General features: G+C 36.3%; 2 protein-coding genes across 3 annotated transcripts in view; both read right to left on the reverse strand.

Moving 5' to 3' along the window:
• LOC117330415 (globin-like) overlaps positions 1-15138 on the reverse strand; it is a 50799-nt gene that overhangs the window by 21447 nt on the left and 14214 nt on the right. The gene's annotated exons all lie outside the window — the stretch shown is intronic.
• LOC117330414 (globin-2 B chain-like) overlaps positions 1-15138 on the reverse strand; it is a 35413-nt gene that overhangs the window by 10885 nt on the left and 9390 nt on the right. The window contains exon 1 of one of the 2 annotated variants that reach the window (XM_033888685.1): positions 12180-12453. The exons of the other annotated variant lie outside the window; for it this stretch is intronic. Within the exon in view, the coding sequence (XP_033744576.1) occupies positions 12180-12316 (137 nt within the window). The 5' untranslated portion in view covers positions 12317-12453. Of the gene's footprint in view, positions 1-12179; positions 12454-15138 lie in introns of those variants that run through there. 2 annotated transcript variants of the gene reach the window in all.

Consider the following 15138-nt stretch of genomic DNA (forward strand, 5'->3'; position numbering starts at 1 on the left):
CATTCAGCTAGATACAACAGCTATATAGTAGTCCCTCACGACATTCAGTTAGATACAACAGCTATATAGTAGTCCCTCACGACATTCAGTTAGATACAACAGCTATATAGTAGTCCCTCACGACATTCAGTTAGATACAACAGCTATATAGTAGTCCCTCACGACATTCAGTTAGATACAACAGCTATATAGTAGTCCCTCACGACATTCAGTTAGATACAACAGCTATATAGTAGTCCCTCACGACATTCAGTTAGATACAACAGCTATATAGTAGTCCCTCACGACATTCAGTTAGATACAACAGCTATATAGTAGTCCCTCACGACATTCAGTTAGATACAACAGCTATATAGTAGTCCCTCACGACATTCAGTTAGATACAACAGCTATATAGTAGTCCCTCACGACATTCAGTTAGATACAACAGCTATATAGTAGTCCCTCACGACATTCAGTTAGATACAACAGCTATATAGTAGTCCCTCACGACATTCAGCTAGATACAACAGCTATATAGTAGTCCCTCACGACATTCAGTTAGATACAACAGCTATATAGTAGTCCCTCACGACATTCAGTTAGATACAACAGCTATATAGTAGTCCCTCACGACATTCAGCTAGATACAACAGCTATATAGTAGTCCCTCACGACATTCAGTTAGATACAACAGCTATATAGTAGTCCCTCACGACATTCAGCTAGATACAACAGCTATATAGTAGTCCCTCACGACATTCAGTTAGATACAACAGCTATATAGTAGTCCCTCACGACATTCAGTTAGATACAACAGCTATATAGTAGTCCCTCACGACATTCAGTTAGATACAACAGCTATATAGTAGTCCCTCACGACATTCAGTTAGATACAACAGCTATATAGTAGTCCCTCACGACATTCAGTTAGATACAACACCTATAGTAGTCCCTCACGACATTCAGTTAGATACAACAGCTATATAGTAGTCCCTCACGACATTCAGCAGTACTAAAATAAGTATGATAGTCCTCACGACTAAAAAATATGATATCCAACCAAAACCTACGATCAAATAAAGTATATTCAGCCAACGTACTGGAAAATAAGTATGATATCCACCACACATCAGTAGATACAACAGCATATAGTAGTCTCAACCGAACTACTAAAAAACTATATAGTATCCCACCGACATCGTAATAAAAAGTATATATAGCCCACGAATCAGTAGATAAAAAGCTATATTATCCCCCACGATCACTGATACAACAGTATTATAGTCCCTCACGTACATTCATAGATAACAGTATGATAGTCCACCCGACACGTTAAACAACAGTATGATAGTCCCACCACACGTACTAAATCAGTATATAGTATCACCTCAAAGTCACTAAAAACAGTATGATATCCCCACACATCAGTAATACAACAGTATGATAGTCCCTCCGAACGTATAAATCATATGATATCACTCAACGTTAGAAAAAGCTATAGTATCCTCCAAACGTACTGAAATAAGTTGATATCCACCAAAGTAATGAAATCAGTGATATCACCCTTCAACGTACTAAAATAAGTATGATATCCAACCCAACGTACGAAATAAGTATGATATCCACCTCAAACGTACTAAAATAAGTATGATATACACCCGACTACTAAAAAATAAGTATTATATTCCACCCGGACGTACTAAAATGTATGATAATCCCACCCAATGTCCTAAATAAGTATGATATCCACAAACGTACTAAAAATAAGATGATATCCACCAAGTACTAAAATAAGTATGATATCCACCCCAACGTACTGAAAATAAGTATGAATCCACCCAACGTACTAGAAATCAGTATTGATATCCCACCTCGACGACTAAAAGTAAGTATGAATTCCACCCGACGTACTGAAATACAGTATGATATCACCAACGCCCCCCCCCCCTACTGAAATAAGTATGCATATCAACTCACAACGTACTAAATAAGTATTGATATCCACCCACGTACTAAAATAAGTATGATATCCACCCAACGTACTAAAATAAGTATGATATCCACCCAACGTACTAAAATAAGTATGATATCCACCCAACGTACTAAAATAAGTATGATATCCACCCAACGTACTAAAATAAGTATGATATCCACCCAACGTACTAAAATAAGTATGATATCCACCCAACGTACTAAAATAAGTATGATATCCACCCAACGTACTGAAATAAGTATGATATCCACCCAACGTACTAAAATAAGTATGATATCCACCCAACGTACTAAAATAAGTATGATATCCACCCAACGTACTAAAATAAGTATGATATCCACCCAACGTACTAAAATAAGTATGATATCCACCCAACGTACTGAAATCAGTATGATATCAACCCAACGTACTAAAGTAAGTATGATATCCACCCAACGTACTAAAATAAGTATGATATCCACCCAACGTACTAAAATAAGTATGATATCCACCCAACGTACTAAAATAAGTATGATATCCACCCAACGTACTAAAATAAGTATGATATCTACCCAACGTACTGAAATAAGTATGATATCCACCCAACGTACTAAAATAAGTATGATATCCACCCAACGTACTAAAATAAGTATGATATCCACCCAACGTACTAAAGTAAGTATGATATCCACCCAACGTACTAAAATAAGTATGATATCCACCCAATGTACTAAAATAAGTATGATATCCACCCAACGTACTAAAATAAGTATGATATCCACCCAACGTACTAAAATAAGTATGATATCCACCCAACGTACTAAAATAAGTATGATATCCATCCAACGTACTAAAATAAGTATGATATCCACCCAACGTACTAAAATAAGTATGATATCCACTCAACGTACTAAAATAAGTATGATATCCACCCAACGTACTAAAATAAGTATAAAATCCACCCAACGTACTAAAATAAGTATGATATCCACCCGACGTACTAAAATAAGTATGATATCCACCCAACGTACTAAAATAAGTATGATATCCACCCAACGTACTAAAATAAGTATGATATCCACCCGACGTACTAAAATAAGTATGATATCCACCCAACGTACTAAAATAAGTATGATATCCACCCGACGTACTAAAATAAGTATGATATCCACCCAACGTACTGAAATAAGTATGATATCAACCCAACGTACTAAAGTAAGTATGATATCCATCCAACGTACTAAAATAAGTATGATATCCAATCGGCGTACTAAAATAAGTATGATATCCACCCAATGTACTAAAATAAGTATGATATCCACCCAACGTACTAAAATAAGTATGATATCCAATCGGCGTACTAAAATAAGTATGATATCCACCCAACGTACTAAAATAAGTATGATATCCACCCAACGTACTAAAATAAGTATGATATCCACCCAATGTACTAAAATAAGTATGATATCCACCCAACGTACTAAAATAAGTATGATATCCACCCAACGTACTAAAATAAGTATGATATCCACCCAATGTACTAAAATAAGTATGATATCCACCCAACGTACTGAAATCAGTATGATATCAACTCAACGTACTAAAATAAGTATGATATCCACCCAACGTACTAAAGTAAGTATGATATCCACCCAACGTACTAAAGTAAGTATGATATCCACCCAACGTACTAAAATAAGTATGATATCCACCCAACGTACTAAAATAAGTATGATATCCACCCAACGTACTAAAATAAGTATGATATCCACCAAACGTACTAAAATAAGTATGATATCCATCCAACGTACTAAAATAAGTATGATATCCAATCGGCGTACTAAAATAAGTATGATATCCACCCAAAGTACTAAAATAAGTATGATATCCACCCAACGTACTAAAATAAATATGATATCCACCCAACGTACTAAAATAAGTATGATATCCACCAAACGTACTAAAATAAGTATGATATCCACCAAACATATTTAAATAAACCTCACGTGATATTCCTCATCACACAAAGTAGTGAAATAAGTTACACTATACAAGTCCTGAGCCCTGAAAATAAGTCATTGCGACAAAATTTTGCCGCCCGAAAATTATGTTTACATTTGTAGAGCTTCTGACTACCTGACCGGTGATTACGTCCCGGGCTTTATTATTCTGATCCTGAATGATTACCCTGTGGGTCTTCTCTTGGTATAAATGGCAGATCGTTACTAGGCTCGTAAACACAGTCTGTGGTCGTTAATCTTCGGATGAAATAGGAGTTTGTATGTGGGACATGACAGTAACACAAATACCACAAACATTGTACACGTATACAAAGTAACCGTGGTGTATTTCACTGTAAATACGCACAGTCCTATCTGAAGATCTTTTTGTGCTCATTCTCTAATTGTATCGTATATAGAAATAGTTCTACACATATTAATGAAGATTAATGAAATTAAATTGGCATTCTTTAGATGCATATGATCTAAGTTATATGCTTACAAAACCATGGTACGTTTTAGATACAGATATATAATATGTTACGAAAACCGGTATCTATTTTACATTGAATACAACACGAGACGTGCGATTTTTGTAGGTTAAAATTCGATAGGCAGTTATAATCGGTACGACCGTCAACATACATGTATCTCCTTAATTACGATTATGACAGTGAAAACAAGCAATTTAAGTTTTGTTTCAATAATTTATTGATTCAATTTGAGAATTGTTTCCCTGAAATCTGGACATATATTTTCACATGAATATTGTAGACCCTATGACTCTAAATGGGTAACTTCTATAGTTGTGGACTATATAGTCCAGGGCAATCTTTGTTACGTTTTACCTAGATTTACACGCTATTTACTTTGTGCAGATCAATCGATAGTTGGCGATATCTCCAGATAACATGGCTTAGTACTTTATTTAGGAGTGTCAGCTGGTCTGGGTGATATCCTGTATGATGTAAGACGACATTTTGTTACGTTAGGTATGAGCGGTGTTACACACACAATGACAAGACACTTTCTGTGGTGTATATATATCCTATGTAATCAGTCTTAGTATAGTTACGAAGTACCTGTCACTGCAAATCAATAAAGTGGGTCTACATGACAACGATTAGGGTGAACTAGTGGTACGCTCCAAATATAAATCGGTAAAAAGAACTTTATATAATAAGCCAACACAAAAATTTCCATGTAAAGTATTATTTAAAAAATATATAAGTTATCTTATATAATACAAAGCTTTGTTGAATTAAAATCTATAGATGGATATCCTATTTCCCTCACTCCATACCTGTCCGATTTTTTCGTACATGTGGTATAGGGGACAGTTTTTGCAAATCCAATTAAATTACATTTTGTTATTGATGGTTAAACGTCCTAGCAATAGCCAAGGTCATATTATGAGGACGGATGTCAAGGAGACACTTAAAGTGGAAAACAAGGCACAGAAAGAAAGCGCAGACATGAAAGAACGTGTTGTAATAGAGACAAGAGATCAATTTTGTCTGACATTTCTGGCCCTGTTTGCGTGTCAATCGATCCATTCAATGTTAGTTGAAGAACACAAGATGATATAACAAAAATAACAAAATAGTTTGTCATAGATAACATGTCCCTCTTCTTCCTTACAGATATATACTAAAGGTATAGGAAGTACAGGTATGGAGATCGTCTTTACAGGTATGGACTATAGATATGGATATTTTCTTTACAGGTATGGACTACAGGTGTAGGATTTACAGGTATGGACTACAGGTGTAGGATTTACAGGTATGGACTACAGGTGTAGGATTTACAGGTATGGAGATCTCCTTTACAGGTATGGACTACAGGTATAGGATTTACAGGTATTGAGATCTCCTTTACAGGTATGGACTACAGGTGTAAGATTTACAGGTATTGACATCTCCTTTACAGGTATGGACTTAGGTATGGACATCTCCTTTACAGGTATGGACTTAGGTATAGGCTGTATATGTATGGAGATCTTCTTTACATATATATATAATACAGGTCTAGGAGCTACATATATGGAGATCTTCTTTATAGATATGAACCTTATGTGTAGGATTCACAGGTACTGAAATCTGCTTTACAGGTATGGACTACAGGTATAGGCTGTATATGTATGGAGATCTTCTTTATAGATATGAACTTGATGTGTAGGATTCACAGGTATTGAGATCTGCTTTACAGGTATGGACTTAGGTATAGGCTGTATATGTATGGAGATCTTCTTTATATATATGAACCTTATGTGTAGGATTCATAGGTATTGAGATCTGCTTTACAGGTATGGACTACAGGTATAGGCTGTATATGTATGGAGATCTTCTTTATAGATATGAACCTTATGTGTAGGATTCACAGGTATTGAGACCTGCTTTACAGGTATGGACTGTGAAAAGTTTTATTCAGGTCATATAAACTCTTCTGATAAGGTATGCTGCAGTGCGATGCACGTTTCACAGTTATCATTCATATCGCATTACATACCTAAATTGATAACTTCCAAGTCCTTGTTCCTTCCAACACCATATAACCTTATGACCTGTCAGTGTGTTTACTATCTGATTTTTTTATTCCATTAAAGTGATAACTTTATTATCAGTTGATGAGAATCATCAGGTTCATTTTTGTCTTGCTAGAATTCTATTTCAAGTTTGTGCACGTTTACCTTTTTTAACCTTGATAAAGATAACAAAAGAGATTACTAACATAATTCTAACCCGAGATCGATAAACTGAGGGCAAAATAGGAACGAACAAGAGGCCCAAACATCCTGTATCGCTCACCGGCATATATCCGTAATACTTTCCTACTTTTGAACTGCCTCTTCCAACAATGGTCCAAAATAAAGATGAATCAATTCCTGTCATTCGTGAAAAAGGATTTTAAAAATTTTTTTTGTTTTGTTTTTGCTATATTTCCCATATTGGGCCCCTTTTCTTCTCCCCCACGTGTTCCAGACCAATTTCATCGAATAAAAATCAGTAGTTCAAGACTAAATGATCTACCTCAATTTCCCGTATTTGGCTCCGCCCCTCCGACCCCAGAGGAGCCACACACTCCGTTTATACAACATTAGATCCAGTAAAAAAAAAATTTCACGGAGACCCGTGAATGGTCTGATAGAATAACCGTGTTCGGCTTCATGGACAACATACGTAATACAAAACTAGGTCAAATCCGGATTCTCAAATGAAAACTAAGGTAATGACAACGGAAACACTGGGCATTTCAAAACGCATAGAACACGTCTGTCTTTATTACATCATATCATGCTGTCGTCCATAACATTTTCCTATGGACTTCATCGACCAGCATGTTTAGAAACCTTGAGTTGTTAATTTTTATGTTAATAGACGATATCTGTCATAGAAATAGATAACTGGAACAATACCGTGAATATCGCATTAGGGACATGTAAGTACCGTGAGTACGGGAAATAGGGTTGTTACCACCAAGAAATACACATAAGGTACATTTGGGAAAATGGAATATAAATTTTAGCTGCTGCTTCTGTTGGTTACGCTGTAAGTAAATCGAGGAAGAGGCTGATGTCAAAGAGTGTAGCGTCCTTGATTTATAAGTTTTACATTGTATATTGATCAATCAAACGTTTTGTTTTTTAACATAAACGACATTGAAGGACAGGGTATCTGTTACTTGTTCTGGTCAGTTTAACAATATAACCAGCCTCGCATGAAAACAAAAACATGTCCGCCAACAGAGGGACACGGTTTGTTCCCGTGGGTTTACCAATGGTCTGATAGAAGATCTGGTCACCCAACCCAACATAGAAATTATTTATCAGAAATTCAACCGTTCTTACAATTTCATCGTTGGTGCATCTTTGATTTGCCCTAGTCGTATGTGTAATTAAACATGCTTTGACACAGTTAACAGTGTACGTATAACGACGCTCACCTTTCCTGCGTTCTATAAAGTTTGGTAGTGGGATCGGTAGTGCGCAAAGAGTGGAAACTCAAACTTTTTTGGGAGCGAATGCTCTAAAGTAATTAAAATAAATCTTTGTAGTTTTTTTGAATTAACATTCCATCAATTCTGGAGTAAACAGTATCGAAAAAGGATTGATGCCCTGACTTGACTTAATTGTACTAAGAATGGAAGTAGGGCAATTTGTTAAAGGCGTAGACTATCACATGATTATAGCAAAAATTCAATACTTTCATTTAATCTGATCAGAAGGGGAAGAATTGTGTTTCGTATCTGTAGCCTTGATTTTTAATCTTTGCCTTATTGACTTGATATTTGATTTCAACTAATATCCATCAAGGTGGTTAGTCAACAGTGATCCCAACAAACTAATTATCTTCTAAGACAAAACAAATAACGGTCAGGTATTCGCCAAAATTACGAAATTAAAAACATGTCCAACCCTTTAAATTTAATAACTAACAATTGGCATACACATTTTATTGATTAGGGTAAACGATGGCTGAGAAGTGGTGTGTATTTAAGCCTGAGAACTCGGCCCTGTATTTTTCATGAGTAATCGATTATCGTTGTCGGTTGTCCCGGTGTATGTACAGCAATAGGTCAGTGCCTGACACCCTTGGGTAAAATCAATGTCCGTGTCCTAGACAGGTGCACATTAACCGCTATGATAGTTTATGTAAATAACATACATATTGAAAGTACCGTAATTGTTTCTGGGAGTGATATGCATCCCAAGATATATTGACTGAATGAGTAAACGTTATTTCCTTATTTAGTCTGTATAATTACTATCTGTATAATTATTTAGTTTATATATAGGTAGTCTGTGTAGACAATTTAGTCTGTATAATTACTATCTGTATAATTATTTAGTTTATATATAGGTAGTCTGTGTAGACAATTTAGTCTGTATAATTACTATCTGTATAATTATTTAGTTTATATATAGGAAGTCTGTGTAGACAATTTAGTCTGTATAATTACTTTCTGAAGAGCTTATTAAGTGTCCAAATAGGAAGTCTGTGTAGACAGTTTAGTCTGTATAACTACTATCTGTATAATTATTTAGTTTATATATAGGAAGTCTGTGTAGACAATTTAGTCTGTATAATTACTATCTGTATAATTATTTAGTTTATATATAGGTAGTCTGTGTAGACAATTTAGTCTGTATAATAACTATCTGTATAATTATTTAGTTTATATATAGGTAGTCTGTGTAGACAGTTTAGTCTGTATAATTACTATCTGTATAATTATTTAGTTTATATATAGGTAGTCTGTGTAGACAATTTAGTCTGTATAATTACTATCTGTATAATTATTTAGTTTATATATAGGTAGTCTGTGTAGACAATTTAGTCTGTATAATTACTATCTGTATAATTATTTAGTTTATATATAGGTAGTCTGTGTAGACAATTTAGTCTGTATAATTACTATCTGTATAATTATTTAGTTTATATATAGGTAGTCTGTGTAGACAATTTAGTCTGTATAATTACTATCTGTATAATTATTTAGTTTATATATAGGAAGTCTGTGTATACAATTTAGTCTGTATAATTACTATCTGTATAATTATTTAGTTTATATATAGGTAGTCTGTGTAGACAATTTAGTCTGTATAATTACTATCTGTATAATTATTTAGTTTATTCATGTATATAGGTAGTCTGTGTATACAATTTCGTCTGTATAATTACTATCTGTATAATTATTTAGTTTATATATAGGTAGTCTGTGTAGACAATTTAGTCTGTATAATTACTATCTGTATAATTATTTAGTTTATATATAGGTAGTCTGTGTAGACAATTTAGTCTGTATAATTACTATCTGTATAATTATTTAGTTTATATATAGGAAGTCTGTATAGACAATTTAGTCTGTATAATTACTATCTATATAATTATTTAGTTTATATATAGGTACAATGTAGTCTGTATATGTTACGTCTGTGTCGCTAATTTAGTCTATTTAATGACGTTTTCTTTAGCTTATTTTGTCTGTTTAACTAACATCTGGATAGCTTGTTTAACCTATATAGCTACCATCTGGATAACCTATTTAACCTCTATAACTACCATCTAGATAGCTTATTTAACCTCTTTAATTAACACATGGATGGATTATTTAGTCTATTTAGTTATCATCTGTATAGCTTATTTAGTCTATAGTTAATTAGCCCGAAGTGATTGTAATCTATCATCTTCCATGTAATCACCATGATCTGTGTAGCTTATTTAGTTTGTATAATCACCATGATCTGTGTAGCTTATTTAGTTTGTATAATCACCATGATCTGTGAAGCTTATTTAGTTTGTATATAATTGCCATCCGTGTAGCTTATCTATTTTAAATGTAATTGTCCTCCGTGTTACTTATTTTGTTTGCATATAATTTACCGGGAATACCCGTCATGGAAATCATTTCGATTGAATATAATTGTCCTCCGCGTAGCTTATTCAGTTTAAATATAATTGTCCTCCACGTAGCTTATTTAGTTTGTATATAATTTACCCTCCATGGAAATTGTTTAGTTTGTATATAATTGTCCTCCGTATAGCTTATTTAGTTTGAATATAATTATCCTCTGTGCCACTTCTTCCGAAGGCTTAAGTTGGCATGAGCATTTGTATTTCGTAGCCTTACAGAATTCTAGAATTTTAAACCTTTTAGTACTTATCTTATGATTGACCTCTCGGGTACCCTTTTACTATGTATACAATCTGTATATTCAGTTCCATTGTACCTATGTAGTATCCAATCCCCTATACTGTATAACCAGTGTGTTGATTTTGTAAATACTCCGCCAAGGGTGAAATGACGACAACACAACAGACATGTCGTTTCAATATTGACAACATCTGAGATTGTATCTGTCGTAAAGAAGCCCGAGTTACGAGTACCGCCTCCAGTTAGCGATCTAAAGTCTGCCGTATCAGCTAGTGTATATCTTGTGTGACATCAAATTAGTGATGTGTAAAAACACCAAATCCAAACCTTGTATTCGGTTGAGAAAAGTTGTGTCGCACCTGTTCGTTTGCGTTTCGTGCAAACTTAGACGGGGTTTATACATGGTTATAAAGGGTACATACATCCAATAGAAATTAGACGTTAAACATCATGCATACAACAAACATGTAACAAATGATTCTGCCATCGGGGTTTATGATACTCATTATTTTTTTTTAACTTTTAATCCACTGTCGATCTACCTAAAACTCTTATGGCCTCAAATTGGTATTATCACCTTTTTAAGCAATTCATTTAGATCCTTCAAGTGACCCTCTTTGACCTTGACTTTGACCCTCCATATACCTAACGTCATGAAATAAAACGCTCAAGCAAAATTATTTCGTATTTCAAGCATTACCTTCATACTGAGCCCGTTTCCCATTATTCAGCATTTTGTCTAGAATTTCATATAGTTTTTAGCCCTTAAGCGGCAATGAAAGTAGTTCGGGATGCATCTATGTTCATCAGTTTGGTGTGTTTCCGTCATATTGTTATTTGCGTTGCGTGCAGCCTTAACATTACTTTTGGATGTCTCTGTGTTTATTATCATTTGAGTCTCGGGTAGCCCATTATCAGTTCGGAACGTCTTCATGTTTATTGGTGTCCCCAAAATAGTGTGGGATCTTCTTCGTCAGCTATTTGTGTCTCTTGCAGCCGAGTTCATGGGTGTCTGCTTATGTTGTGTAATTTACCCAGTGTGGCCTTTACGACACATGACGAATCACCCGTGTTATGCTCGACAGGAGTATCAAATTCCTGTACCAGGACCTATTTTCTACCATATTATCACACCAGGCCAAGGTGTTTCTTTTTAATTTCGGAACAGATTAAGGCAATCCAATTTCAATAGTTAGATTTCGGTGTTGATTACCGCAATACCGCTTATTTAAGTTTATCAATGTAAGTTGAAATAATGTGTCTTTTTATTTAGATCAGTACATTTCAAGAGAAACGAGAAAACACGTGAGATTTTATCTTTATAGGATAAACATGAATACAATGTTGACCAAAAATGGTAGGTGCACTATGCCCTTATGTATTAAAATAGACAGGATAGTTAAATAAGTCCCTCGAACTGTTTAAAGAACATCAATACCAAACATTTTAACACCGAAAAGTATCGTGTAATATGTTCACTATCGTAGATGCATATATATAATTAAAACAAGTGTAGAAATAAGTATCATCTCCTTAATAAAAGGGAGAGAAGGGGATATCAATGGACTCACCGCGGTGGAGGCTGGGTAGTAACGGTCCCTGTTAGCCACTGAATCAGAATTGTTGGTAACATGACCAGGGTCATCACAGCGTGCCAAACGGACATCATTATAACACCAAAAACGTTTCTGGTCATTTTGTCAGCCATTATTCCAACGTGATAATGCTTTCGACATTTAGAAAGGTCAATCGATGGTGACAGTTCCAACCATATCGACACGGTTGTTATCGCCCATTAAAGGAGATCTGTACACTCCCACGGTGTCCCTGTCAGGGCGGAAGGATAGTCTGATCACTCCCACGGTAAGCCTGTCAGGGCGGAGTAATACACGGTCAGCACGTGTATGAATGTATCCTGTGTAGCAGTCTATGTTACAAATATTTACATTCCCTCTGTATACCAATCCACATGGTGAAATGAAGCTGAGCGAGAAAGCATTATATTAACTCTGTATATAAAATTGATAAAAAGGACAAAAACGATACGATTTCAACGCGCTCGCGCACATCTGCACCTTCTGCCTAGACAAACAAGAGTAAAACTTGTAAACTGTGCGCCATCGGGTCGGTTCTGACGTAGGTTGGCCATGTGAAATGAAACATATTCTGGCGCGGAAGTTATCGACGTTTACACGTCGCTTTTATAGTCAAGCATGTCCATCACGGACGAGGATTACCGACAATGTTCGGGTAAAGGTTGCGCAGTGTCGAACGCCAGCTGATAAGACAGAGCCCCGTAATTCTGTCAACACATGCTTACTTACGTATGGGCGTGCAGTACAGAGTCGGAAGGTTTCTGCTAAGTTCTAATTATCTACGAAAAGGTCGGCGGCGTTGATGAAACACAAACCATCCTGTGTTTAGGTTTATTTAGTGACTGATTTGAGATTTCGAACTTTGCTTTTTCCGTTTTATAGGGTTCCTTGATGAACTGTATTGATTGGAAAGAATTATCTTCATCGATCATTAAGTCGAGTAACGAAGTAGACCAACAGCTGGAAGTTTTACAGACACAACCTGTACAGAGTATACACAGCCATTGTGCTGATCGAACACTGACAGCTTAGGGACATGGAGTTTACATAATCCCTTGTATATCACAGCCTGTAATGACACAAACGGCTGTGTGTGGTACGACACTGGTTACCCTGCCACAAGAGCAATGAGTCAGGTATGGAACGTTCGATTCAGGAGAGAAATTTTAAATGTAGAAAATGAGTAAGGTACCCGAACGAAGAAGCAAGGAGATAAATTGGATTGAGAGAATGCCGAAGGTACCCGAAATAAGCAGCAAGGAGACACATTGGATTGAGAGAATTCCGAAGGTATCCGAACGAAGGAGCAAGGAGACAAATTGGATTGAGAGAATGTCGAAGGTACCCGAACAAAGGAGCAAGGATACAAATTGGATTGAGAGAATGTCGAAGGTACCCGAACAAAGGAGCAAGGATACAAATTGGATTGAGATAATGCCGAAGGTACCCAAACGAAGGAACAAGGAGAAAAACACGCATACTGGGTATTGCTTAGCCAATATGTCTCCTACTGACCCCCGCTAAAAATAGTAATGATAACTTTGACCTTTAACCCAAAATCCTTTTAAACTCGAACTTGTCCGATATAGTATGGTCCGTTATCATTGTGTAAAATTTGATCAAAATCGCTCAAGGAATGAAGCCGTTAGAGAGCTGACAATGTTGGCGTTACGTACGTACAAGACAGACGGAGAGGAACACTACTGGCTCTACTGGTAGTGGGTAAATACACGGATAGAATGACGAAAGTACCGAACGTACCAACCAGAAGAGAAATAGGATGTAGAGAATGATGGAGCTACTCCAAACGAGCACACATGCTGCGATACTCTACACAAATGATAAGGACCCCCATACAAAAATTGGTTTTGACATTTATTGCTTCGAATGGCTTCGTATTTGCACTACTTGTATTTCAGTAGCGTCGGTCTCCACCTACGTCATCAAATCCAGAGTGTCGTCGGCCATCGCGGTTTGGCTATGATTGATTATGAATGTACTCTACCAATGGATAATGATTACTTGACCGTTTCTACTGTGGTCACTACTTGGCCGCAGTACCTCGTTCGTAAACTCCCGCCTTCAATATCTGTCCTGCAGGTAACGCAAGTGATCGTAAGCGGCGACGACTAACGTTAGAATTTTATCTTTCCTATTCTTTCTAAACAATGTTCTTCTTCATAATGTCTCATGGCACTGCCTCACTTTTTGCCTTTGGTGAAGTGTTCGCACCTGTGAGGAATGATTTGGGTTCTGTCCCAGGTCGCTAATATCATACTCTGTAACACAGGTAGTAACTACCTCTGATTAACGTTCATGAATACAGGGGGTGGGACGATTGGCTCACCCGTTGTCAGTATAATATGACCAGTGATGTGTCCCGCTTCGTGCCTTTGACAGTATCGTCCAATGAGGTAACACTTTAAGTCGGCATCAGTTTGGCCCTATTACAACGAGACAAACACGAATACATCGTAGCCTCCCAAAAAACACGAAATCGCCATACGCATGCATCGCGAATACAGGTCGCCCTTAAATGACCAGAGTTGTTGATAGGACGTTATACAACACCAACCACACCCGCATTAATATAATGATATATTTATAGTTGTGTAGTAATTACTTAATATAAACCTAATCAGACCGTAAATATCATTGTTCGCGTAAGCAACAAGACATCAAAGTTCACTGTACATTAGGGGCCGCGGTGGCTGAGTGGTTAAGGTGTACTGACACTTTATCACCAGCCCTCCACCTCTGGGTCGTGAGTTCGAAACCCAAGAGGAGCAGTTGCCTGGTAATGACCGTAGGCCGGTGTTTTTTCTCCGGGTTCCCCGGCTTTCCTCCATCTCCAAAACCAGGCACGTTCTAAATGACCCTGGCTGTTAATAGGACGTTAAACAGAATAAACCAAACCAAACCAATGTATGCATAA

This window comes from Pecten maximus, chromosome 7, assembly GCF_902652985.1.
Source record: "Pecten maximus chromosome 7, xPecMax1.1, whole genome shotgun sequence".
NCBI lineage: Eukaryota > Metazoa > Mollusca > Bivalvia > Pectinida > Pectinidae > Pecten > Pecten maximus.